The sequence below is a fragment of the Callithrix jacchus genome, chromosome 16 (genome assembly GCF_049354715.1).
Source record: "Callithrix jacchus isolate 240 chromosome 16, calJac240_pri, whole genome shotgun sequence".
NCBI classification, from domain to species: domain Eukaryota; kingdom Metazoa; phylum Chordata; class Mammalia; order Primates; family Cebidae; genus Callithrix; species Callithrix jacchus.
The window spans coordinates 57102676-57130638 of record NC_133517.1 but is presented as its reverse complement, the minus strand read 5'-3'; the positions used below and the strand labels follow the sequence as shown (position 1 = coordinate 57130638).

Genomic DNA, 27963 nt, shown 5'->3' with positions numbered 1-27963 from the left:
TAATAAAATGCTAATAAACATGTAAGGAAAGATGAAGCTAGAAAATCACCATTTGGCAGCATCGCAGTAATAAACGACTCAGGTGAGATTCTTCACTGAATGCCAGAACCAGTAAGTGAAAGTGTGATGACAAACAAGATTTACACGTGGTCTCAAAGTATCTCCCACAAATTACTTACTATTTACATAGAGAAAAACAGTAACTTTACAGTGGAAAACTCTATCAGACTCCACTTTAACCAATTAGCAAAGCTTTCCTCACCAGTAATGCGAAAAATGAACCCCACGTGCCTCTGATTTAATGCACAATGAATCGCTTATTTCACCTCTCCCTCCGCCCTGCCAAAATGCAAAATCTCATAATCATAAAGCAACTTCGGGCAAATGCAAAGTGAGAACATTCTGCAAAATAAGTGGTCTGTATTCTTCAGAAACATCAATTATCATGAAAAACGAAGACAGGCTGAGATGATACTAAGTGCCATGGACGCTCAATGCCGCGGGTGATCCGGAACGGGCTCCTGCATCAGGAAATATAACTGCTGTGCTGGAACAGCTGGTGGAATGCAAAAACGTCTGGAGGGTAGCTAAAGGTACTGAATACATCACTGCTAGATTCCCTGATTTTCATCACTGTAGTGTTTATGTGAACAACCTTGTCCTCAGGAAATGCACACTGAGGTATTCAGGACAGGGCATCAGGTCTGCAACTCACTGTCAAATCGCTCAAAAAACATCTGTATACTCACAGAGATCAAATAATAGAGCAAACGATACAACTGACAAATATGGATGAAGAGTAAATCAGAGTCCTCTTTACCACTCTTTTATAACATTTATAAGTTTTTAATTATTTCAAAATCAACAGTTTGAAAAAGTAGAACTACGGTAAACTCATTAAGCTACAAAACAAGTCTATGATATTAAAAACAGAATGCATTTCATAAAGACAAGAGCACTAAAACATATGCAATTGGGAATATAAATGAAATGAAAATGGAGACGATAAGTTACAAATGAAGATCCATTGGTTGTTGTGTCTGGGAAATAAATAAATAATAAATATCCCAGGCATGAGCAGGATGAGTCACTTTTTCACTTACACACTTACACCTACTAGGTGCCTCTTCTGTGCCAGGCACTGAGCTGTGCACAGGAAATACATTGCCACAGCAGTGTGTGCAGTAATTAAAAAGTCACCACCCAGGTTGTGCACAGTAGCTCGTGCCTATAATCCCAGCACTTTGGGAGGCCAAGGCAGGTAGATCACCAGAGGTCAGGAGTTCGAGACCAGCCTGACCACCATGGTAAAACCCATCTCTACTAAAAATACAAAAATTAGCCAGGCATGGTGGCACATGCCAGTAATCCCAGCTATTAAAGAGGCTGAGGCAGAAGAATTGCTTGAACCTGGGAGGCAGAGGTTGCAACGAACTGAGATCACACATTGCACTCCAGGCTGGGCAACAAGAGCAAGACACTGTCTTAAAAAAACAATAATAAATAAAAAGTCACCATCCGGACACCATGGTTAAAGGAACATAAGCGTCAGGCCAGCCTTGGCTCTGCTGGCAGCTGCCAGACACCTACTGAAGAACGAATTCTGCAGGAAGATCTGATATTTTTTCTTCCCCAAGGATATAAAAATTCTGGAATAAGACTGGAGATACATCATCAAACAAATTAAAGGGAAACTGACCCAGGAAGAAATATGAAGAAGTTGTGGTTTTTAAGCAAGCTAAAAGAAGACAAAGGAAGCATAACCAAAAAAAATCCTACAGTAGAAATTTTAAAAAAGAAAGGAGGAGGAGGAGGCCAGGAGCAGTGGCTTACCCCTAAAATGCCAGCACTTTGGGAGGCTCAGGCAGGAAGATCACTTGAGCCCAGGAGTTCAAGACCAGCGTGGGCAACATGGTGAGATCCTGACTCTACAAAATATCTAAATATTAACCAGGCATTGGGATATGGCCCTGTAGTCCCAGCTACTTGAGAGGCTGAGGTGGGATGATTGCTTGAGCCTGGTAGGTTGAGACTGCCGTGAGCCATGATCATCCCACTGCACTCCAGCCTGCGTGACAGAGACAGACCCTGTCTCTAAATAAATAAATAAATAACTGAAATCACAGAAATGTGTTCTCCAGTCACAACAAAATTGTTTAAAACAACAGAATTATTTTAGAAATCAACAACAGAAATAAATTTTGGAAATTCACATATACTTGGAAATTAAATAGTACATACCTAAATAACCAATGGGTCAAAGAAGAAATCACAAGAGAAATTAGAAAGTACTTTAAAATTTGAGACAGGGTCTCACTCTGTTCCCCACACTGGAGTGCAGTGGTGTGATCTTGGCTTACTACAACCTCTGCCTCCCAGGCTCAAGCAATTCTTCTGCCTCAGCGTCCTGAGTAGCTGGGATTACAGACATGTGTCACTATGCCCAGCTAATTTTGAATTTTTGTATTTTTTGTAGAGATGGGGTTTTACCATGTTGGCCAGACTGGTCTCGAACTCCTGACCTCAAATGATCTGCCTGCCTCAGCCTCCCAAAGTGCTGGGATTACAGGCGTGAGCCACCATGCCCAGCCTAGAAATTAGAAAATACTTTGATTAACTGGGCATGGTATCATGTGCCTATAGTCTCAGCAACTTGGGAGGCGGAAACAAACAGAAGGAAGGAAATAAAGGTTAGCACAGAAATAAATGAAATGGAGAACTGAAAACCAATAGAGAAAAGTCAACAAAACCGAAAGTTCAGTCTTAAAATGACCACAAAATTATGCACTAGCCAAGAAGAAAGAAGAATCAAATTACTAAAATCAGAGCTGAAAGAACAGACATTACTACCCACCTTACAGAAATAAATTGCAAGACAATATTATGAACAATCATATGCCAATGAATTTTATATATATACATCTATGTAGATACAGATACAGATGATATAGATACAGATATATCTAGATGAGATGGGCACATTCCGAGAAAGACAAAAACTACTAAACCCAACTCAAGAAGAACTAGAAAATCTAAATAGACCCATAACAAGTGATTAAATCAATAATTAAAAAATATCCCGGAAAGAAAAGCTGGGTACAACTGGCTTCAAAGGTGAATTCTACCAAATATTTAGGGACAAATTAACACCAATTCTTCATAAATTCTTCCAGAAAACATAAGAGCAAGGAACACTAACTGATTAATTATATGAAGCTAATGTTGCCCTAATACCAAAACCAGAAAAAGACATCAAAAGAAAACCACAGACCAGTAGTGCTTATGAATATAGATGCAAGGCAAGGGGCAGTAGTAGCTCATGCCTGTAATCCCAGCACTCTGGGAGACCAAGGCGGGTAGATCACCTGAGATCAGGAGTTCAAGACCAGCCTGGCCAACATGGTAAAACCTTCTCTCTACTAAAAATAGAAACATTAGCTGGGTCTGGTGGCACATTCCTGTAGTCCAAGCTACTCAGGAGGCTGAAGCAGGAGAATTGCTTGAACCTGGGAGGTGGAGGTTGCAGTGAGCCAAGATCACACAACGCACTCCAGCCTGGGCGACAGAGGGAGATGCCATCTCAAATATATATATATATATATACAGATGCAAATATCCTCAATAAAATTACTAGCACACTGAATTCAGCATGATATAAAAGGCTTATACAACATGACCAAGTGGGATTCAGCTCAATAATCTAAGGTTAGTTTAATGTCTGAAAATGAGTAGAATAAAAGACAAAACCACATGATCATCTCAATAGACACAAAGAAAGCATTTGATAAATTCAACACCCTTTCGTGATGATACTCAACAAATTCGGCATAGAAGGGAATGTTCTCAATCTGATAAAGGGCATCTGTGGAAAACCCACAGCTACCATCATGCTTTATATTAAAAGACTCCCCCTACAATCAAGGATAAGACAAGTCTTCCAAATTAGAAAGGAAGAAAAACTCTCTCTTTTCAGATGACATGATCTTGCTTATAGAAAATCCTAAAAAATCCACTAAAAAATGATTAGAGCTAAGAAATGAGTTCAGCAAATTTGAAGGATATAAAACCAATACACAAAAATTGTGTTTCCACACACTTGCAATGAATCATGTGAAAATGGAATTAAGAAAACAATTCCGTTTACAATAGCATGAAAAAGAACCAAAAAAAAAACTATATAATGATATTCTGAAAACTCAAAACACTGTCAACAAAAAATTTTAAAAGGTAAATCCTGAAAAGACATCCCATGTCCATGAATTAGAAGATGTAATCTTCTTAAAATGGCAATCCTCTCCAAACTGATCAACAGATTGATTCAATATAATCTCTATCAAAATTCCATCTAAATTCTTTGTAGAAAATGACTATCTAATCCTAAAATTCATATGGAAATTCAAGGGATCCAGAATAACCAAAACTATCTTGAGAAGAAAAGAACAAATTTAGAAGACTTACACGTCCCAATTTCAAAATTTACTACAACTTACCTGGGGTGGGGGAGGTATGGGTAATTTTTTAATTTATTTATTTTCTTTATCTTTATTTTCTAAATTCTCTATAATGAAGATGATTTTTACAATATGGAAAAATATGGTTTTGTTTTGTTTTTATATTTCTTTCCAACTTTTATGTTCAAGGGTATATGTGCAGGTTTGTTACATGTACAAGTTATTTTTTTAAACATGCACACCTACTCCTTGAAAAGAATTTATAAAGAGGTAAACAAATATCTAGAGAAAAATAACTTATAAATAAGAGTATATTTAAATTTTTCACAAATTGAAAACTTAAAAGCAAAAACACATCAAGTTCCTAGGGAAATTTATATGACATAATATAAAAACAAATTCATTTTCAAAAGTTCTAGTTGACTAATGAAAACCCAACAAACAAAGGGAAAATCATTTGATAGGCAACTTTAAATACATGGAAAGGCAAAGGCCTAGAAATTACAGCTCCAGCCAGGTACAGTGGCTCATGCCTAAATTCCTAGTGCTGTGGGAAGTTAAGGCAAGAGGCTCACTTAAGGCCAGAGCTCAAGAAATCACAGCTCCTGTAATTCAGATACTAACTCAATATGATGAAAGAAAACCTCTACCTAGGAGACAGTGGAATTCTGTGCATAAGACAGAATAAACTCAGTCCAAAGTGTACTAGCCACAGTGATTTTTTTTTCTTTTTTTTTTTGGAGACGGGGTCTCACTCTGTCACCCAGACTAGAATGCAGGGACGCGATCTTGGCTCACTGCAATCTCCACCTCCCAGACTCAAGTGACTCTCCTGCCTCAGCGCATACCACCACACCCAGCTAATTTTTGCATTTTTATTAGAGACTGGGTTTCACCATGTTGGCCAGGCTGGTCTCGAACTCTTGACCTCAAATGATCCACCCGCCTCGGCCTCCCAAAGTACTGGGATTACATGCATCAGCCACCCAACCCAGCCGATTTTTTAAACATAATTCTAAAGTTAGAATATTGTTGAAAAGCTGCCAAATGCTCTGAAAGACAGAAATACATGCATGCACACATATATATATAAAGTCTACCCCCAGCCACATATAAATGCTAGCTTATTTTTGTTTACTCATGGACACTAATTACTTTAACGGGGGCAGAATATTTTAATTATGACAGGTAACAATATTACACAACTTATCAAATCTAGTTAATGAATTTACTCTGTTGTGTAACCTATATAATACATCTATAATAGGGGCCGGGCGCAGTGGCTCACGCCTATAATCCCAGCACTTTGGGAGGCCAAGGCGGGTGGATCACGAGGTCAAGAGATCAAGACCATCCTGATCAACAAGGTGAAACCCCATCTCTACTAAAAATACAAAAATTAGCTGGGCATGGTGGTGAGTGTCTGTAGTCCCAGCTACTCGGGAGGCTGAGGCAGGAGAATTGCTTGAACCCAGAAGGCGGAGGTTGCAGTGAGCCGAGATCGTGCCATTGCACTCCAGTCCGGGTAACAACAGTGAAACTCCATCTCAAAAAACAAAAAAAAATACACCTATAATAAATCTAAAAGTAGTGAAAATGCCTTTCTATGTTTTCTGGAAGTCTTTTCAAAATTCCAGGCTTTTTTTACATCTGAGAGATATTTCTTTTTAATACATCTGAGAGATATTTCTATGATTTTTCCCTTGTGAAACTAACAACAGATACTGTTGTAAAAATTCTGTCATTGTACACAGTGACTGAAGAGTGCCATGCTCTAGCTAATCCACTGGACAATGAGGCACTATGCCAGGCACTGCGCGAGTGAAGAACAGGGTAAAAAAAGGAAGACAATGACCCTATTCTGGAAGGGCTTACAATCTGTGTCGACACTGGGGATGGTCTCCTTTAGCTAATGACATGGACTCAATCAAATATAGTCTCTGAACTTTCTGTAGTCATGATGCTACTTTTATTTAGTGTGATGTCCAGAAGGGGATTAAATGACTTTGTTATGTCAACTAGCAACGATCATCACTGCAGAGTAAGCAATGCAGAAGTTAACTGATAGCAATAATTCTACCTACATCAGACCAAAAATAAACCTATGCTCAACTCTACAAGGTGAATGAAGAGATGAGGTCCCTCATGACCAAAAAAAAAATGGTCAAGAAATCAAATGAGCAAAGAATTTTCAATAAATGATTCCCTATAAAAAGCAACAGAGTGTGGTAGTTAAGAGGATAAATCCTGGGTCCAAACTCGGGGTCTGAATGCCCACGTCACCACGTACTAGCTATTACCCTTAGCGAGTCAGTGAACCTTCCTGCACCTCAGTTTACCCATCTATAGACTAGGGATGACAACAGTGCCTGTCTCCTAGAATCGTGCAGATTCCGTTGCTTTAGGTGGGAAGTTAATATAGAGCACCTTAAGTCATAGATATGACATTAAAAATACAGCAACAAAGAAAACCATAAACTGGATTTCATCCACATCTAAAACTGGTATGCTTCAAAGGACACCATAATGGAGAAAATAAAAACATAACACACAGAATGAAAGACAAATTCTGGTAATCATGTATCAGATAAAAGACCCTTAGAGAGAATAAATTAAAAAACTGTTACTGGCAGTGTGCAGTGGCTCATACCTGTAATCGCAGCATCTGGGGAGGCCAAGGCAGACAGATCACCTGAGGTCAGGAGTTCGAGACCAGCCTGGCCAACATGGTGAAACCCCATCTCTACTGAAAATACAAAAAAATTAGCCAGGCACGGTGGCAGGCACCTGCAATCCCATCTACTTGGGAGGTTGAGGCAGGAGAATCGCTTGAACCAAGGAGGCAGAGATTGCAGTGAGCCAAGACTGCACCATTGCACTCCAGCCTGGGCAACAAGAACAAAACTCCATCTCAAATAAATAAATAAATAAAACATATGTCTACACAAACGCTTATAACATCATTATTCATAATAGCCAAAAGGTACAAATGATACAAATGTCCATCAACTGACGGAATGGAGAAACAACATGTGGCCCATATATGCAATGGAATATTATTCTGCAAGAAGAAAAAGCAATGCAGACTGACACAATGCAGTACGGATGAACCTCGAAACATTACGATAAGTGAAAGAGGCCGGTCACAAAAGACAACAAACCATTGTATATATGATGCCATTTACATGAAATGTCCACAATAGGCAAATAATAGAGAAAGAAAGTAGCTTAACAGCTGCTTGGAGCTAAGGGGAAGATGTAGGCAATGGAGAGCTAGGGCTTCCTCTCGGGGTTATAAGAATGTCCAAAGACTGATTGTGGTGAGGGTTACCCTGTAAATACACTAAAAATGACTGCGTTTTACCATTTAAATAGGTAAATTGTATTAAAACTAGTTTGTTTGTTTGTTTAAAAAAAAGCACCTTAGAACAGTGTCTCTCACATAGCAAGTGCAAATTGTTCATTTTTATTACAAGAAAAAGAAACTCTCCTCAACATGAAAATGGAGAAAGCAACTACATGTCAACTAAAATTATCCAAAGGATCATTATATGTAAAGTAGTTGCTGAACTTATGAGAAATGTTTAGAAATAGGAGAAAAAAAAACAGAGAGAGAGAGAGACCAGAAATGGTGGCTGATGCTTGTAATCACTTTGGGAGGCAAAGGTGGGAGGAGTGCTTGAGGCCAAGGCCAGCCTGGTCAACACAGAGAGACCTCATCTTTATTTAAAAATTTAAAAATTCGGCCAGGTGTGGCGGCTCATGCCTGTAATCTTAGCACTTCAGGACGCTGAGGCGGGTGGATCACGAGGTCAAGAGATCAAGACCATCCTGGCCAACATGGTGAAACCCCCCTCTCTACTAAAAACACAAAAAATTAGCTGGGTATGGTGGTGTGCACCTGTAGTCCCAGCTACTTGGGAAGCTGAAGTAGGAGAATCGCTTGAACCAGGAGGTAGAGGTTTCAGTGAGCCAAGATCATGCCACTGCACTCCAGCCTGGTGACAGAGCAAGACTCTGTCTCAAAAAGATATTAATTTAAAAATTAGCTGGGCATGGTGGCACACACCTGTAGTCCCAGCTACTCCAGAGGCTGAGGTGTGAGGACTGCTTGAGTCCAAGAGTTGAAGGGTGCAGCAGGCTAGCATCACACCTGTGAATAGCCACTGCACTCTAGCCTCAGCAGCAAAGTAAGACCCTATCCAAAAAAAAAGAGAGAGAGAGGAAAGAAATAACAAGAAAAAAAGAGTTTTAAGAAGCATTCCATTTTATAACTGCAGATAAAGAACACAAATGCCAAACTGCTAAAAATGCGGGGAGGGGAAGCTTAGTTCTTAGGATGAGAGATGGAGGAGACCCGAAGACGGTGAAACTCCTTCTGATTTTGGAAACAGTGTTGGGGAAAGCAGGTAGGAAAATAATTCTCAAACAGCTTGCTTCAAACATAATGTCCATTTAAAACTCAAAAATAAAGTGAAAGTGATGCAATTCTGTGATAGCGTCATATGAATGGGTTTTCCAGGAGCTGAACAATTTTAGAACCCCTGAGAGAGTGTTAGCTATTCGGACAGAGAGGCTGTGGAGAATCAAATTGCACTGCTCCTAGGAGCTGGACAGATTCCCTACCAGCACAGTCACGGCTAACACATTTGCAAGGGTTTAGAAAGGACCAACGCTTGAAAGACAGATATGATTTCAGTAGGGGAGTCAGTCCTGTCACAAAAGTCCCTGCTAGCAGAGGCCAGAAGGCATTTGCAGGAACTGCGGTGGCCTGAAGGCAGGAAGCAGAATGTGGGGCCGGGACGCATCTCATTCTCTTCACTCCCTCTCCCACAGGTAAAGAAAAGTCAGGTCCACACGTCTCTCATTTGGAACCATTACAGAGGATGTGCTCACACACAAAACACTGGTTTCTGGGTCCTTCCTGGTGGTTTTCACCCTATAGCAGGATCTGGATGCACCCTTGAATAACAGCCCCACAGAAGCTCCTCACTTCCTCCCAGCACTCTACACTCAGTTTCATCCCTACACAACCTTACCTTGAAAGCTTCAGAAATCTTTTTAAAATGCCTTATCTCAACAAATGACTGATTTTCCTTATAGCTCTAAGCTACTTCTACATAGTGTATACATCTAATTATCCTAAACAAATGTGATTGGCACACTGGAATTCAGTTTTTGTTTTGTTTTGAGACAAAGTCTTGCTCTTGTCCCCCAGGCTAGAATGCAATGGGGCAATCTCAGCTCACTGCAACCTCCGTCTCCCGGGTTCAAATGATTCTCCCGCTTCAGCCTCCCAGGTAGTTGGGATTACAGGCACCTGCCACCATGCCTGATTAATTTTCGTATTTTTTTAGTAGAGACGGGATTTCATCATGTTGGTCAGGCTGGTCTTGAACTCCTGATCTTGTGATCCGCCCGCCTCGGCCTCTCAAAGTGCCGCAATTACAGGTGTGAGCCACCGTGCCTGACTTGGAATTCGGTATTTTATAGCAGGCATCACCAGCCAGGCTGGGGCTCAGCAACTCGTATCAAACACCAGTACATTCAACAACTATTTAATTTGTCATCAGTGTTGGCTTCCAGCTCCTCAGTGGCATAAGGCATTGCCCCCAAATGTCTCCTCATCAGCAACTCGGGTCTCCTGAAAACAAACCAAGGATCTGTTGTCCTTTCTCTCTTTTTTTGTGTGTGTGTGTGGTTTTTTTTTTTGTTTGTTTTTTAAAGACGGGGTTTCACCATGTTGGTCAGGCTGGTCTTGAAATCCCAACCTCAGGTGATCTGCCCGCCTTGGCCTCCAAAGTGCCTGGATTACAGGCGTGAGCCACCATGCCCGGCATCTGTTGTCCTTTCTCTACACATTCAACAAATCCCATCAGGAAACTTAGCCACCGGCCTAAAGAAAGGAGCAGATGCAAACGTTAAAATCAATGTTGTCTGGGCCTGGGCATGGTGGCTCACGCCTGTAATCCAAGCACTTTGGAGGTCAAGGTGGGCGGATCACCTGAGGTCGGGAGTTCAAGACCAGCCTGACCAACATGGTGAAACTCCATCTTTTAAAAAAAAAAAAAAAAAAAACCAACGTCTGCAAACCTGCTTCATTTCAGAGCCAAGAGGAGACAACAGCAAACGTGTTATCACAGAGCCTGTGTGAGCACAGCCGTCTGAGCTCCATTCTAGGCTGATTTCATTTTGTATTATTTACCCTGTCATTGTTTCTCACTGAGTCAGAAAATAAATAGAGCTCATCATGAAACAATTAAGCCCTGTAATAAAAGAGATTTTTACCGTGTTAATTACAGGAGATATTACGAGGGGAAAGAAAAACCTGCCTCTGTAGAAAATACAAGATTTCCTTCCCTGCTAAGAACACACAGTCAAAAAGCAGTAGAGAATTCAAACTCACATGGAAGGGAGGAGCACAAGCCACAAATCACAGCAAAGTCATGATCACAAATGAACTCAAAATTAGCAGGACAAACATGCTTGATGCATTCAGAGAATTAAAGGCACAATTCTCGAATCGTTCACTTAGCCATGCTAGAGGAAGAAGCCTCCTCTCCAACAGACAACATAAAGCAACGGGGTGCCCATCAAGCAAGGAGCAAACAATCGTAAGGCTGTTAACAGTTCTGATTTAAAGTGGCTTAAATCAGAATGTTCCAAAGATCATCAACATCCATTCACATCACCATGAAACAAGCCTTAAAAAATAACCAAAAGAAACTAAACACATAGATGATGTACCTGGATCAATGAGAACTTCCTGTGCCCCTGGAAGAAAGAACAGATGATGGTATTTTATTTGGAAACAAAACTGCTTTTAAAAATAACTACTAAAACACATTTCATAATTCAAATGGCCTTCACAACAATCTGAGAAACTCGTAACTGATCAGAAAAGCAATTCCAAAAAACAGTATGTTACAAGTTTAGTGCCTTTTTGCTTCAGACAGAAAAAGAGAAAAGAAAAGCTACTATTACTCATACCCTGAACAAATTAAGTGCCTCCTCACCTCTCTCCCTTCCCACTTTCTGTGTTCATGCTCCCACCTCTTCCTTTTTTTTTTTTTTTTTTGTTTGAGAGGAGTCTTGCTTGCTGCCCAGGCTGGAGTGCAGTGGCGCGATCGGCTGGATGCATCCTCTGCTTCCGGGTTGCAGCAATTCTCCTGCCTTAGCCTCCTGAGTAGCTGGGATTACAGGCATGTGCCACCATGCCCAGCTATTTTTTTTTTTTTTTTTTTTTTTTAGTAGAGACGAGGTTTCACCATATTGGCCAGGCTGTTCTTAAACTACTGACCTCAGGCAATCCCACCTCAGCCTCCCCAAGTGCTGGGATTACAGGCGTGAGCCACTGCGCCCAGCCTCCCAGGTCTTCTTAAACAAGTATGAGAATTCCTTATTTCCACAAATAAGCTAAGTGACAAAGGATTATTATTTGTGCAAATGTATGTCAGCAACCTAGAATGGAGGAGAAAAGGTGCCAAAAGCTCTATGGAATTTTTCACAACCCCCCTAAAATATGAATACCTCTCTCTCTCTCTCTCTCTCTCTCTCTCTCACACACACACACACACACACACACACACACAATTACTGGACACTTCAAGTTAAAGATTTCCAACTTTTAAAAGGTAGCTTTGTAGTTAGTTTAAAATACAAAACCATTTTCATTATTACAAAGAAAATTTGAAAGCCTTGGTCGTCTGCTAAACTATACTAATATCTGTGTGATCCAATTAAACTTCACTATAGAATGCAATTTCCCATCATGGCAAAACACACCCCAAGAGGTACTGTTCCAAGAGTCACATTTATCGTTAGTTATTTTCATTTCTAAACATGTTAAGAAGATTCAAAAAGGTGTGTCTCAATAATATATTCTTATGGAAATAGCACATTTTTTCAATTGTCTACAGAGAGACGAGGCCCCATGATTACGGTGCTATTTAAGAGCAATTTTGTATATACCCATCTCTGTTTGTAAATGCAGACTAAAAATCACTGCAATCTTGAAGCCACCATTAAAATAAAAAACAGGTGTTTTCCATTGAGTAACACCTTTATGCCAAGCGCGATGTGTGGCAAATATCATGTATGACCTCCAGAGCAACCCTACAAAATAAACATATTAACCCTCACTGTATATGGCAAGACTGAAACCCAGAGGAGACAAGGGAAGCTGCCGTCACACACACCGCAACACCAGGTCCCAGGTCTGCACTGAGCAGACACAAAGCTACATGGAACCCTGAGGAAGTCTGGATTTCCAAGTAATCCTCCGAAGAACCTGGTCAAATATATTATACTTCACCATGTCCTTTAAATAGGGGATGTGAATGAAACTTCTGATGCCTCAAGAGTCATTGTCACAATCATCAATCATTTGATTATTAGTATCATCAGCCTCTAGTGGACTGATGTCACATTAACCAAACTCATAAGAGACTGATGTAGGAAAACTGGAGGTTTAACTACTAATGTAATAGGAGACACAAAATTATCAATCACACCAAAATATCAGGCAGGATTCAACAATTAGCACATTTTTCTCTTCAAGGCCAAATCACAGGCAGGAGGTAAGCAGAAGGCAACTCCATACGTCTCATTCAGGACCCTTACAGAGAATGCCCTCACACACCAAATGCTGGTTTCCAGGCCCTTTCCTAGTGGTTCTCACCTCTACAACAGGATCCTAACACCTGAATAGGAAAGCCCCACACAATCGCCCCTGCCTGTAAAATGAAGAGAGGGGGCCAGTGCTTCAGTTTGTTCCTGTTCTAAGATTAGCTTCTGTGAGCCTCGGTCTTTTCTTTATACTCAGGGGCATTAAAGTGTTCAGATTGGGTACTGAACGCCACTCCCTTCCCTGAAGCAGAATTCAGTAGTTGTATTTTGTTGAAATACAAATTAAGTTCATCTAGAAAACCCCCCTTTCTCTGAGCAGGAGTTTTCTAGATGAATCTGATGGACTAAAATTCTGTTACAAGGAGAGACCCACTGCCTACACGAATGATTAATGCAAACCGCAGTGCACTCTGTGGCCCGTGGCCAGGACACAACTGCCACTGCTGCATCACACTCTCTGTCCCACCTTTTCCATGCTGGCCAAACCCTGACTGATGGATGGATGTGCACAGGGAACTATAGGTATGCTGACCCCTCTAAACACCTGCAGCCAATCTACCGGGCTCAGCCAGACTGCCAGGGTGTCTTGTTTTCTTCTGTTTTGTTTGAGATGGAGTTTTGCTTTGTCGCCCAGGCTGAAGTACAGTGGTGCCGTCTCAGCTCACTGCAACCTCCACCTCCTGGGTTCAAGCAGTTCTTCTGCCTCAGCCTCCCAAGTAGCTGGGACTACAAGTACCCACTACCATGCCCAGCTAATTTTTTGTGTGTGTGTATTTTTAGCAGAGATAGGGTTTCACCATATTAGCCGGGCTGGTCTCGAAGTCCTGACCTCATAATCTGCCCACCTTGGCCTTCCAAAGTGCTGGGATTACAGGCAACGAACCACCATAGCTGGCCTACTAGCTCCATAACCTTGGTCAAGCTCCTTAACTTCTCAGTGCCTCAGTTTCCACATCTGTAACCTACCTTATCTGGTTGTTGTGAAAATTAAAAGGTTAAACTGGTTTATGTAAAATGTGTGTAGAGGCAGAGGTAGGTGGATCACTTGAGATCAAGAGTTTGAGACCAGCCTGGCCAACACGGTGAAACTTCATCTCTACTAAAAATACAAAAATTAGCTGGGCATGGGGGTACACACCTGTAATCCCAGCTACTCAGGAGGCTGAGGCACGAGAATCACCTGAACCCAGGATGCAGAGGTTGCAGTGAGCCAAGATCTCACCATTGTACTCCAGCCTGGGTGACACAGCGACTCCATCTCCAAAGAATAAAAATAAGGGCCAATATTAAAAATAAGTGGCTCATGTCTGCAATCCCAGCACTTCGGGAGGCTGAGGCCGGTGGATCATGAGGTCAGGAGATTGAGACCATCCTGGCCAACATGGTGAAATCACATCTCTACTAAAAATACAGAAGAACAAAAAACTTAACCAGGCATGGTGACACGCACCTATAGTCCCAGCTACTCAGGAGGCTGAGGCAGGGGAATCACTTGAACCAGGAGGCAAAGGTTGCAGTGAGCAGAGATCACATCACTGCACTTCAGCCTGGCAACGGAGTGAGACTCTGTCTCAAAAATAAATGCATAAATAAATAATAAAAATAAAAACAAATAAAATATGTGTAGCACATTTTAAGTATTCAACAAATGTTATCAGCCTGGTATGGTGGGTCATGCCTGTAATTCCAGCTCTTTGGGAAGCCAACGTGGACAGATCATTTGAGGTCAGGATGATCTCAAACACCTAAGAACAGCCTGGGCAACATGGTGAAACCCCGTCTCTACTAAAAATACAAAAAATTAGCAGGGCATGGTGGCAGACTCCTGTAATCCAAGCTAGTTGGGAGGCTGAAGCAGGAGAATCACTTGAACCTGGGAGGCAGAGGTTGCAGTGAGCAGAGATCGTGCCACTACAACTCCAGCCTGGGTGACAGAGTGAGACTTTGTCCTCCCGTCCAAAAAAATGAAAATGTTATCTATGACAGTGATTTTACAAGTCTCCCTTCTAATCATCCTTTGTACTTCCTTGCTAGTCTAAATTGCAAAGCCTATCCTTATTTCTCTGTTAACAAGAGAGAAACTGTTACCCATGACCTGTTTAAACTGAGGGGAAAGAGAGCACTTGCTCCCCACTCCTCTGGTTTCCATAATAAAAGCTCTGTCCTAAGCAACCATACCTCTTGCCAACCCCATTCCTCCCCCACCCAAGTGAGGTGAGTTGTGAGATGAGTGAGTTTGGAACACAAGCTGAGCACATGAACTCCTCTTTCACTCTTGGGTGCTACCCTCAGGAAATGTACAGGACACTGTGCCCCGCCATGCCTATGTCAGGGAGGAGTCCCTCGTAGGAAGGCCCGCTGTGGCCTGCAGCCACCAGATCTTGGATACAGTAGTAGGATGCCCATTTTTATGCAACCTTCAAGTTCATGAAAAATCTGGGGTTGTTTTTTGTTTCTTTGAGACAAGGTCTTGCTCTGTTGCCCAGGCTGGAGTGCAGTGGCGAGATCTCAGCTCACTGCAACCTCTGCCTCCTGGGCTCAAGCGATCCTCCCACCTCAGCCCCTTGAGTAGCTGGGACTATAGGCATGCGCCACCATACCCGGCTAATTTTTTGTATTTTTTGTAGAGACAGGATTTCACCATGTTGCCCAGGCTGGTCTCAAACACCTGGACTCAAGCGATCCACCAGCTGCGGCCTCGCAAAGTGCTAGGATTACAGGTGTGACCCACCTCGCCAGGCAGAGAATGTGGTTTCATCACTAATAAGGATGACATTTTGATTCTCTACCTGCTTACTCTTGTCTCATCTCTTAATTGGTTGTTGAAGAAAACAGGAGTGTTGGGCCAGGCTCAGTGGCTCACACCTGTAATCCCAACACTTTGGGAGGCCGAGGCAGGTGGATCACAAGGTCAGGAGTTCGAGACCAGCCTGGCCAACATGGTGAAACCCCATCTCTACTAAAAATACAAAAATTTGCTGGGTGTGGTGGTAGGCATGTGTAATCCCAGCTACTTGAGAGGTTGAGGCAGGAGAATTGCTTGAACCAGGAGGTAGAGGTTGCAGTGAGCCGAGATCACACCACCGCACTTGCCTGGGTAATACAGCAAGACTCAGTCTCAAAAAAAAAGAAAACAGGAGAGTTATTATTGGGCTCCTTTAAGCCCCCACATTTATTATTCCACGATAATTCTGTGGCTTGGGTAGGGTCAAGATGCCTGTATAAAAGCCATGTCTCTAATCCTGCAGCTAAATTACAGGTATAAGAACTACTGACTCCTCAGGATATTTCCTTCATTTCCTAATTGAGTCTTTCTTCACGAAAACATTTTTCTTATTCCAATGCCTTAGTAATTTCCAAATGCTATAAAATGACTTCATATAAAGCAATAGCTAACAGTCATGAGATATTTTATGAGATGACCACCATGCTAAATATTTTGCACACATTCTCTCTCATTCTCACAATTCTACAAAGCAGAAATTAGCAGCCCCTACTCATAGATGGGGGCGGGGGCGGCACCTGAGAAAGAACTGTGGCACCTGCGTTCAAACACAAGCCAGCTGAACTAGGCTTTTCCATGATACCACAATACCACCCACTAGCAAACACGCAAAAGCAGTTCCGATACTCAGGGAGTTCAAGACTCTTTTCAGCTTTAAGGTGCTCCCGATGGTTTCTATCGCTTTTAAAAATCATGGCTGACTGCCTGATTTCTAACACTGGAAGAAAAGTCCAATTTCACCACTGTCCACACTGCATGTCTGACATTTTCACGCTCAAATTACATAATAAAAATAAGATACCTAGAATACTTTTCCAGGTATACAAATATAATGGGCATAGTGCTATTTAGAAGCATTAAACAACAACAACAAAATTCAAATGAAGGAAGCCTTGTTTAAGTCTTCTTTTACAAACAGAAAAATTAGGACATGAAAAAAAATACACACACACACACACACCAGCGCCACCTATGGCCAGAAAGGTCTTTCCAGGTTGCTGAAAAAAAGGTAAATTTAATTGTTGTCATAAGAAATGATCAACAGGGCTTTTTAAAAAACGATGCTCAGAGACCGGAACTAAAAGCTTAGCTGGCACATACTGAAATCTGCTTCGAGGAAGGGAACAGTATTCAGTATTTAATCTGAAAACTTTTAACACCCCTAAATATAAACAGAAACTAATCTTAGAACAGGAAGAAAACTCGGGCATCTGGGCCACTCTCTTTATTTTACAGGTAGTGATGTTGCTACCCAGAGCAATAAGTAGCAAAGCTTCCCCCTAGTCCTTGTATTTTGCACCATAACAAAAGCCACCTTAATCTATACCAACCCTATAATCATAAAAGTCACAGCTGTGTATTTCAATCAGTAAATAACCTAAGTGGCTTACCAAAAAAAAATACTTCCCAAAGGACTGGCAACTATTAATCATACAATTTTGTTGAAATACAAACACATTTATTTACATATTACAACAGCACAATCAGCCAAGCGCAGTGGCTCACACCTGTAATCTCAGCACTTTGGGAGGCCAAGGAGAGTGGAGCTCAACAGTTCAAGACTAGCCTGGCCAACATGGCGAAACCTCATCTCTACAAAAATTAGCTGGGCATGGTGGCACACCCTTGTATTCCTGTTACTCAGGAGGCTGAGGCACAGGAATCACTTGAGCCCGGGAAGCAGAGGTGACAGCGAGCCAAGGTTGTGTGCTGCACTCCAGCCTAGGCAACAGAGCAAGACTCTGTCTCAAAAAAAAAAATCTATTCAACAATGTCCCCTTGTATTCACTCTATAAAGGAAAGTGACTGATGTCAAATCAACATTTTTTTTTTCATCTATTAAAGATACAGAAAAAAAACAAAATTTTCTCAATCACAAAAAAGATAAGCTCGAGACAGGAGAATAGGGTCTAGAGGCAAGGAAACTAAGGCTGTTCCACGCCGACTTCCTGGAGCTAAATTGAAAGGAAAACCCTAACTTTCCACAACTAAGTGACAAAGAGACTACAGGCTGCTCCCTTTGACCTTTTCTGCCCGGCAGATGGGAAACTGGTGGGGCCAAGTCTTCGTTTGCGTAGAAATATAACTTTGTCTAGTTTTCATATGCATAGCACCATAACTTTGTAACTTCACCTTAGCCTCTGATCCTTTTTTTTTTTTTTTAAAGACAGGGTCTCACTATGTTGCCCAGGCTGGCCTTGCACCCTGAGCCCAAGCATCCTCTGGTCTCAGCCTCCCCAGTGACTAATGGTGCAAGCCGCTGAGCCTGGTTTTGACCCACTGGCTAATTTTCATGGAGCCCCTTTTAGGTGCTTTGTACCCATCGTATCTAACTCTTACAGCCATACAAAGTATACAGCATTACGCTAATCTCACACATGAGGAAATAGATTTAGACCATAAAAAACAAGGCTAACAAGTCCAAAGTCCCACAAAACTTACATATCATCATCAACAAAGAAAAGAGTACATATTTCTATTTTCTGTCAAAATTCACTAACTTAATCTTCTCTTCCATTCTAAAGAGTACATTGAAGCCAGGCACAGTGGTGCATGCCGGTGGCCCCACTACTGAAGAGGCTGAGGCAAGGGGACTACTTGAGTCCAGAAGTCTAAGTCCAGCCTAAACATACCATAGACATGTGTCTCAAAAAAAAAAAAAATGACTGCCTAACACCAATTCAATATAACATTTTCCCTTAGCCAACGTCACTAGAGAAAAACAAGCAGTAGGTCATTAGCAATGGTTGAATTTTTAAAACCACTTCTATTTTTGCACTGTAATCACTTTTTTCTCCTTAATTCTGGTTTATTTCTTTTTTCTTTTTCCCTCGTTTAACACATCTGACACATAATTATTTTTAATGTATTGTTTCTCATGCTTACAAAGAAAATTAAAATATTACTTTTTAGGTTGTTAGCAGAGAATAAAACATTTGTGACAAGGCACAATTTTAATCTATGCCACTCTCATATTCTTACGATATTTCTTCTTTTAAGGCCTAGTCAGGCTTAGACCACTAAAATCCAACATTTATGAAACTCACAGAGTTTCAGGCAGCCAGTCAAGGGGAGGCTGATTCGAGGAGCCCTTAAGAATACACATTCTGTAATCACATCAACCCAGGTTCAAATCCCAACTCCGCCACACACCACACTGAGGGATGTGGAGCAAGTTACCCAGCCTCAGTCCCCTCACCTGCAAAATGGAAGCATTAGTCCCTACCTTCAAAGGCCTGTGGTGAGGTAAAACTTAGGCAAAGTGTTAGGCACATCCGCTGGCCTACAATAGGGGCTGAATAATGTACAGCCATTTTGATAATGATGACAGTACAAAAGGTAGAAATGACCAGAAAGAAATATTTACAAGTCCATGATAAGTACTTCCTTTTGGATTAATTACAAAATGTCCTATTAATTTTTAAAATAAGTTTTGTCCATTAATTATAAGATGACAGATTAATACACAAGTCTCCAGATTAAGATTTAGTGGTCCCAACCTTTGAAATACTGTAAAAGTGAAATTTAAAACAAAAGGAGAATTAAAGCAAAAAGAGGCAGGAACTATAGAACTGTATTTTAAACTAAGATAACGCAGCCAGGCGCAGTGGCTCAAGCCTGTAATCCCAGCACTTTGGGAGGCTGAGGCAGGTGGATCACCTGGGGACAGGAGTTCAAGACCAGCCTGGCCAACATGGTGTATTCCTGTGTCTACTAAAAACACAAATAAGTATCTGGGCATAGTGGCAGGCACCTGTAATCCCAGCTACTGGGGCAGCTGAGGCAGAAGAATTGCTTGAACCAGGAGGCCGAGGTTGCAATGAGCTAAGATTGTGCCACTGCACTCCAGCCTGGGGCAACAAGAGCAAAACCTGGACTCAAAAAAAAAAAAAGAAAGAAAGAAAACTGAGGCAAAAAGACATTAACAACCTGCTTCAGGTTACAGTGATATTGACTGACGTCAGCATTTTTGCTGTTTTGCTACTGAAACAAGGGAGGATATTAAATCATCAGGTTGGTCTTTATCTCAAACAGATGCCACTGACTCCTGATGTGAGACAAGGCTGCCACTACAAACCTGGATATTAATCTCAAGATTCATATCCAAGATGAGACGGCATCTCTGTTCCTGAGATCATGCCCATTAATAGATCTGGATACCGCATTGCTTTAAAGGTAGTCAAATCATTGCCAAGCTTCTTAAATTTTTTTTCTTTTTTTTGAGACAGGATCTTGCTTTGTCACCGAGGCTGGAGTGCAGTGGCACAACCACAGCTCACTACTTCAAACTCCTGGGTTCAAGCAATCCTCCCACCTCAGCCTCCTGAGTAGCTGGGACTACAGGCACACACTACCACACCCAGCTAATTTTTGTTTTGTTTTGTTTTTGAGACGGAGTTTCACTCTTGTTACCCAGGCTGGAGTGCAATGGCACAATCTCGGCTCACTGCAACCTCCGCCTCCTGGGTTCAGGCAATTCTCCTGCCTCAGCCTCCTCAGTAGCTGGGATTATAGGCACGCGCCACCGTGCCCAGCTAAATTTTTGTAGTAGAGACGAGGTTTCACCATGTCGACCAGGATGGTCTCGATCTCTTGACCTCATGATCCACCTGCCTCGGCCTCCCAAAGTGCTGGGATTACAGGCTTGAGCCACTGCGCCCGGCCCGACGGCTGGCTAATTTTTATATTTTCAGTAGAGATGGGGTTTCACCATGTTGGTCGGGCTGATCTCAAACTCCTGACCTCAAGTGATCCTCCCACCTTGGCCTCCCAAAGTGCTGGGATTACAGGCGTGAGCCACCATGCCCAACCTACCAAGTTTTTAAATGACAGACAGTCCCATTGCCCTTTCTCCTGTCATCTAAGTGTCACTGTTACCCGATATTCTTCCCCACAGACTGTCTTCAACAGAAAAAAGTTCCCAAGATTTTTACTCTATGCAAATCTAAATAAAGACATTTCTCTACTACAGACACAGCAGTGTTTCAATGTCTTTAAATTTTATTTGCCTATAATTAGGAAAGGGAAGAAATGAAATGTGACCCTAAAAAGTTTCTAGTCTTCCTCTTCGTATCGGTGAAACAGTTGCAACACATTTACAGCTCTTCAAACCACAATTTAAAAAAATAAAATAAAGGAAAAAAAATCTAAACACCTCCAATGAAAGGCACTGTTAGGCCAGGTGCGCTGGATCACACCTGTAATCTCAGCACTTTGGGAGGCCGAGGCAGGTGGATCACCTGAGGTCAAAAGTTTGAGAGCAGTCCGGCCTATATGGTGAGACCTTGTCTCTACAAAAAATACAAGAATTAGCTGGGTGTGGTAGCAGGTGCCTATAATCCCAGCTACTACAGAGGCTAAGGCAGGAGAATTGCTTCAATCTGGGAGGCAGAGGTTGCAATGAGCTGAGATTGTGCCATTGAACTGCAGCATGGGCAACAGAGCAAAAGTCCATCTCAGAGACAGAGGGAGAGAGGGAGTGAGGGTAGGAGAAAGTGAGGGAAAGAGGAAGAGAGGGAGAGAGGGAGAGAGGGAGAGATGGTGGGAGGGAGGGAAAGAGAAAGGGAAAGAGAAAGGGAAGAAAAGGAAGAGAGAGAGGAAGGAAGGAAGGAAAAAGGAAAAGGGAGGGAGGGAAGGAGGGAAAAAAGAGAGGGGAAGGGAGGGAGGGAAAGGGAAGGAAAGGAAGAGAGAGAGAAAGAAAGAAAGAGGAAGGGAAGAGGAAGGAAGGAAGGAAGGAAAAACAGAAAGAGAGAAAGAAAGGAAGGCAGGCAGGCACTCCTAGGAGCAGAAGACTTTTTTTTTAAGACAAAGTTTCACTCTGTCGCCAGACTGGAGTGCAGTGGCGCGATCTTAGCTCACAGCCTCCTGGTTTCATGCAATTCTCCTGCCTCAGCCTCCTGAGTGGCTGGGATTACAGGTATGCTCCACCACGCCCAGCTAATTTTTGTTTTTTTAGTAGACACAGGGTTTCACCATGTTGGCCAGGCTGATCTCAAACTCCTGACCTCAATCCGCCTGCCTCAGCCTCCCAAAGTGCTGGGATTAAAGGCATGAGCCACCTTGCCCAGCCCAGAAAACTTTCTTTTAAAGAGAAAATTAAACCTGCTTTCACCTTTCTGGGTGTGTCAGAGACGTTAGCACTTGGCTGCTGACTAGAGAAAACAGTGAAACTTCAACCACTGCTGTCTCATGCCAGTGAGAGCGAATATAATCACCAGTAAATAGAGTTGGTGAACAAAAATGGAGTGCATCCGAGTCAGGTCACGGCACAGGAAGCAAGCAGCAGGGACATGCCTGTTTAAACTTCAGACTTGGGACGGCACCCTCAGCCTGCCTCACTTTCCTCTTCAATAACTGAGATGTCACCAAGAGGGATGTACCACTAAAGAATGCCAAAATTATCTTCAAGAATCATTACAGTTCATCTAAGCAAATCTACACAGAGGGCATGCGGCTTTGGACCGTGTGGCTACAGTCACCAGCCCATGAAGGCAGTCTCTGCATTCTCTGCTGATGACGAGGTATGATACAATTCATGGGAAAAATGGTGAGACGTTTCCCCATCCAATACACATTAACTAACTTTTTTTGTCTTTGAAGGGAAAAATATACAAAAATCTCATGGACCAAAAAAACAAAAATAAAATAAAAATTCCTAGCAGTTTTGTGTGTGGCCTGGAGCTCTGCATTCTTTGGTACAGTCTTTGTGAGCTCTGCAATGTGATGGCTAAGTCCTGAGCCATTAAAGGCACGTTCATTCTTCAGGGACCAAAACGCTCATGTTCATTCAGCATTCGTGCATCTGCTCCGCCCAGGAAACTTTTTCACTCTTGGTTTTCTTATGCTACCAAGCATAAGCATATCAAACAACTCATTGAGAGAACTTCATCAGCCAGTAAAATAAGAAACTGCTCCCAGGACCTGAATCAGCTGTTAAAATTGACCTCTAGGACTAGCTTCTCCCAATACATAAAATATAAAAAAGACTTAGACACAGAACCTCAAGTCCATTCTACCAGGAAATTTTATGCAAGTATCCCAGAAATCAGCCAATCATTCTAATCCATTAGTGGTAAGTATTCAGTAAAATCAGAAGAAAATGTCTCGTGCAAGACTTCTGACTCAACAGATTTTACAGTTTATGTAAACACTAGTGCTAACTCAAAGAAAACGGTAATAAATGAGTGAGCTTTCTTTAAAGACTGCAGATGAACAGAGGCTGGGAAAGGGCAGCGCTCACCTGGCCGGTGTCTGTTGGCTGCTTCCGCAGAGAGTGCGCTGCCCTGGAACCTCCGAGCTCCACTCTTACCACCAGTTCCACCAGGATAGTGATAGATGACAGAAGCTGAACACAATCCTTCCAGAGCAGCTAGGCATTAAGAAAACAAAAACCAAAAACCAGCAGCATTAGTAAAGTCAGTGGCCCATCATTAGTTCAAACTGCAGTGGCTAAGAGTGATTTCAACAGGTGGATTAATTGGAAATGCCCATTTTTCTCCCACGACAAAGATCAAACCTAAAGATCACTAGTTTTTTGCAAATGGGAACTTGCCACAGTCTTTCCCATGCCCATGTCAAGGCAGGCAACACAGAACACTCTCACCACACTCAAGGTTTCCCTGCAGGGCTGAGTGCACACGTGAAACAGGCCAGCCTCTGCATTCATTCATTCACGTGGCCAGCCTTCCTCCATAGACTGTGTGGCAGACTGCCCCAGGTTCTGGAGCTATAGAGATGTATAACAGAAAGTGCCCTGAACTGAAAATATTTCAAAGTAATAGCACCAAAGCAAGACCAGAATGCCTTTCCAGACCATACACCCCAGAGGCACCTGCTCCTTTGAGACTGTAGACCTAGCTCTCCCTCAAAGACAGCTGCATCAACTCGCTACACAGCCACTTCTCTCACGGCAGTGACAACCTAATCATCTCGAGCTATGCCACATGCCTTGTAAAGTGTGCCACAGTATTCATCTCTACCATCGTTATCCATTAATTCAGTGGTCCTTCAACTTTTGGTCTAAAAACGCCTTGATGCTCTTAGAAATTATTTAGGATCACAAAGAGCTTTTTCTGTGATGTGGGTCACACCGTAGATATTTACCATATTGGAAACTAAAACTGAGAAAAGGATTTATGTATTAATTCCTTTTAAAATAGGCCTGGCATGGTGGCTCATGCCAGTAATCACAGCACTTTGGGAAGCCGAGGCGGGTGGATCACTTAAGGTCAGGAGTTCAACACCAGCCTGACCAATATGGTGAAACCCCAAGTCTACTCAAAATACAAAAATTAGCCAGGTTTGATAGCGCACACGTGTAGCCCCAGCTACTTGGGAGCCTGAGGCAAGAAAATCGCTTGAACCTGGGAAGTGGAAGTTGCAGTGAGCGGAGATCATGCAATTGTGTGACAGAGCAAGACTCTGTCTCAAAAAATAAAAAAAAATAATAAAAGAATAAGTTTCTCATGCATTAACATTTTTATGAAAAATAATTATTTTCCAAAACAAAAATAAAATACTGGAGGAATGGCATTATTTTACATGTTGACACATTTCTTTAATGTCAGAGTTAATACAAGTCAGCTGGATCTTCTATCTGCTTTTACATTCAGTCAGCTGTGATGTCAGGCATAAGTAGCTTCTGGACAACTCCACTGTTTGAGAGGCCATGGAAGAGGCCCAGGGCACACAGCACCATCCCTCTCCGTGGACTCTGTAGGAGCCCTCCGGAGTAAGGCACATGGGCGGTCCCAGTCTTTCTGAAGAAGCTCCTGCCGCACAGGCCCTAGTCTCAGACTGTGCTGGGAGATGCACTTACTCTCTAATTGACACAATAAGGAGAACTTAGGGAGACAGCACTCTTTCAAAAAAGCCAAGTGAAACTCACTCTCTCATCCCTCTTAATCCTTTATCTGCTTCTCTTTTCTTTTTATCCCTAATTCTTACTCCCTTTTGTTCCCCACTTTTATTTCTCTAGCCTCTTTAAAAACCTAAATTTGGGCTGGGCACAGTGGCTCAGACCTGTAATCCCAGCACTTTGGGAGGCCGAGGCAGGTGGATCACGAGGTCAGGAGTTCAGGACCAGCCTGGCCAAGATGCTGAAACCCCATCTCTACTAAAACTACAAAAATTAGCCAGGTGTGGTGGCGGCGCCTATAATCCCAGCTACTCGGTGAATCCCTTGAACCCAGGAGGTTGCAGTGAGCTGAGATCTCGCCACTGCACTCTAGCCTGGGCAACAGAGCAAGACACCGTCTCAAAAAAAAAAAAAAAAAAACCACCTAAATTTAAGTCCATTTTAAGTTTTATTTTTGTTTTTTCTTAAAAGACAAAGTCTCGGCCGGGGGCAGTGGCTCACGCCTGTAATCCTAGCACTTTGGGAGGCCGAGGTGGGTGGATCACCTGGGGTCAGGAGTTCAAGACCAGCCTGGCCATCACAGTGAAACCCCATCTTTAAAAAAAAAAAAAGAAAAAAAAGACAAAGTCTCACTATTGCTCAGGATGGAGTGCGGTGGTGCGGTGATGGCTCACTGCAGCCTTGACCTGCTGGGCTCAAGCCATCCTTCTGCCTCAGCCTCACAAGTAGCTGGGACTACAGGCACAGACCACCACACTCAGCTAATGCCTCTTAATTTTTTTTTGTATAAGTGAGGTCTCCCTATGTTGCTCAGGCTGGTTTCTACCCAGCTAATGTTTTTTAATTTTTTTTCTTTTTTTTTTAAGAAATGAGGTGAACTGAGGTTTTTTTATTTTTTATTTTTTGGTAGAAGTGTTGGGATTATAGGTGTGAGCCACCATACCTGGCCATTTAAAGTATTTTTTATATTTGGCTGGGCACAGTAGCTCATGCCTGTAATCCCAGCACTTTGGGAGGCCAAGGCAGGCAGATCACCTGAGGTCAGGAGTTCAAGAGCAGCCCAGCTAACATGGCAAAACCCCATCTTTACTAAAAATACAAAAATTAGCCAGGCATGGTAGTGCACGCCTGGATTCCCAGCTACTCAGAAGACTGAGGCAGGAGAATCACTTGAACCCAGGAGGCAGAGGTTGCAGTGAGCCGAGATCATGCCACTCCACTCCACCCTGGATGACAGAGCAAGAGTCTGTCTCAAAAAAAGAAAGAAAGAATTTCTTACATTTAATGTATTCTACAGCACCTCATTAAACTTCTGTTAAAGAACTCACCTCATGACTTCATTCTGACTTGTATTCTTGTAAGTGGCTGACAGGTGTCCTTGCTAAACTGTCAACTTCAACAAAAGAACCCTGTTTCAGTCCTTCCTCACACATCGTTCATTTAACAAGCATTTAGAGAACATTGCAACCTGTCAGGCATGGACACAGCCAGTCCAGACCTCCCAGGCCCACCTCCAGGAGATGCAGTCCCCAAGGGAAGGCCACACACAGACATCCAATTCCAGCGCAAAGGGTCAGCAACAGGTCAGACAATGTCTGCTCAGCCGACTGCAGAGGGGGGATCAGAGCCGGCTATTCTTTGAAGTAGGTTTTCCTCTTGCCCTTTTTATAATTTTTAAGATTGACATAGAGTTCACATACCATATACTTCACCCACTTAGAGTGCATAATTCAGCAGTTTTGGGAATATTCATAACTGTGCAAGCATCACCACTATCTGATTCTGGAACATGCTCCTCACCCAAAAAGAAACCTCATGCCCATTAACAGCCACTTCCCAGCCCCTAGAACCTTCTACAGATTTGCCTACAGATTTGCTTCTACAGATTTCTGCTTCTATAGATGTGCCTATTCTAGCCACTTCATATAAACAGAATCATACAGTCTGTGGCCTTTTTTGTCTGGCTTCTCTCACTTAGCACAAAGTTGTCAAGATTCATCCGTGCTGCACTGGTATCATAATTTCCTTCTTTTTCATGACTGAGTCACATTCCGCTGTATTCCCACACCACACTTTGTTTATCCATTCATCATGTGACACATGGAGGAGGTTTTGAGGGATGAGCCTATGAGGTGAAGATCATGGGAACGGCATCCAAAGCAGAGGGCACAGTGTGCTAAGAACAGAGGAAGATGGACAGCGTGGGCAGGGCGTCCTTCAGAAGATGCATAGCAGGGCGGGCAGAGGGCAGCAGATACTGCAGGGAAGCACCCCAGGCCACTGCTTGTGGTAACCAGCACAGGCTGGCTGCTTTTCCTCCCTCATCCCTTCTTTTTGGGGACTTTCTTTTTCAGTTTCCTCTCATTTCAAGTAACGGTTGACACAATTACATATCAGATCGCCTTCATCAGCTTATCTTACCTCCAAGCCACAGAAAGTCATTCACGGAGCGGAGCAGCTCCACGGACATGTGGTAATGTACCAGCGAGTCCTGCAGCATCCCCGCCTGCAGGCACAGGTCTCCCACGTGCTTCCGCATGCGGCCTTGGCACCGCTTCTTGTAATGTCTACAAAGGAAATGAAAGTGTGTCACTATTACTATACCACTCCCACCCAAAAAGCACTCTGACTAAGCACTACGCAATTCTCTCACCAGTAACATTGCTAAGAAGGCAACTGTAGGCTCCATAATTTAAAGCCAGCAGTAATCATTGCCATTTACGTGAGCTGGAGTAATCTTGACTTCGAAAATGTTCTGTCAAGGGGTTTTTTAAAGGTGACAGGTACACAGACTTCTACCATGTATTTCATGCAGACAATGTTAGAGTCGGGTTTTTCTTTTTAGATTTTCCAGTTGTAACATTAGCATAAGGAAGTTTATGTTTTAGCTTTTTAAAAAAGTCAATTATCTTCCCCTTCTTAATATCACATCTATTATTATTTTATAAAGAGAGATCCTCTTATTAGACAACCATTTGGCTTCAGCAAACAAGACATTTATCTTCACTGTTTCAGAGCAAGCT

General features: G+C 42.5%; 1 protein-coding gene across 17 annotated transcripts in view; it reads right to left on the bottom strand.

The window, feature by feature from the left end:
* Positions 1-27963, bottom strand: part of TRAPPC9 (trafficking protein particle complex subunit 9) — a 714602-nt gene that overhangs the window by 658201 nt on the left and 28438 nt on the right. For 12 of the 17 annotated variants that reach the window (XM_054246591.2, XM_078353100.1, XM_078353106.1 and 9 more), the window contains 3 exons: positions 27362-27507; positions 23324-23452; positions 11199-11225 (listed from right to left, as the gene is read on the bottom strand). In XM_054246591.2, coding sequence (XP_054102566.2) covers positions 11199-11225; positions 23324-23452; positions 27362-27507 — 302 coding nt within the window. The remainder of the gene's footprint in view (positions 1-11198; positions 11226-23323; positions 23453-27361; positions 27508-27963) is intronic. The other 5 variants (XM_078353103.1, XM_054246594.2, XM_078353099.1 and 2 more) reach the window with 1 other exon arrangement.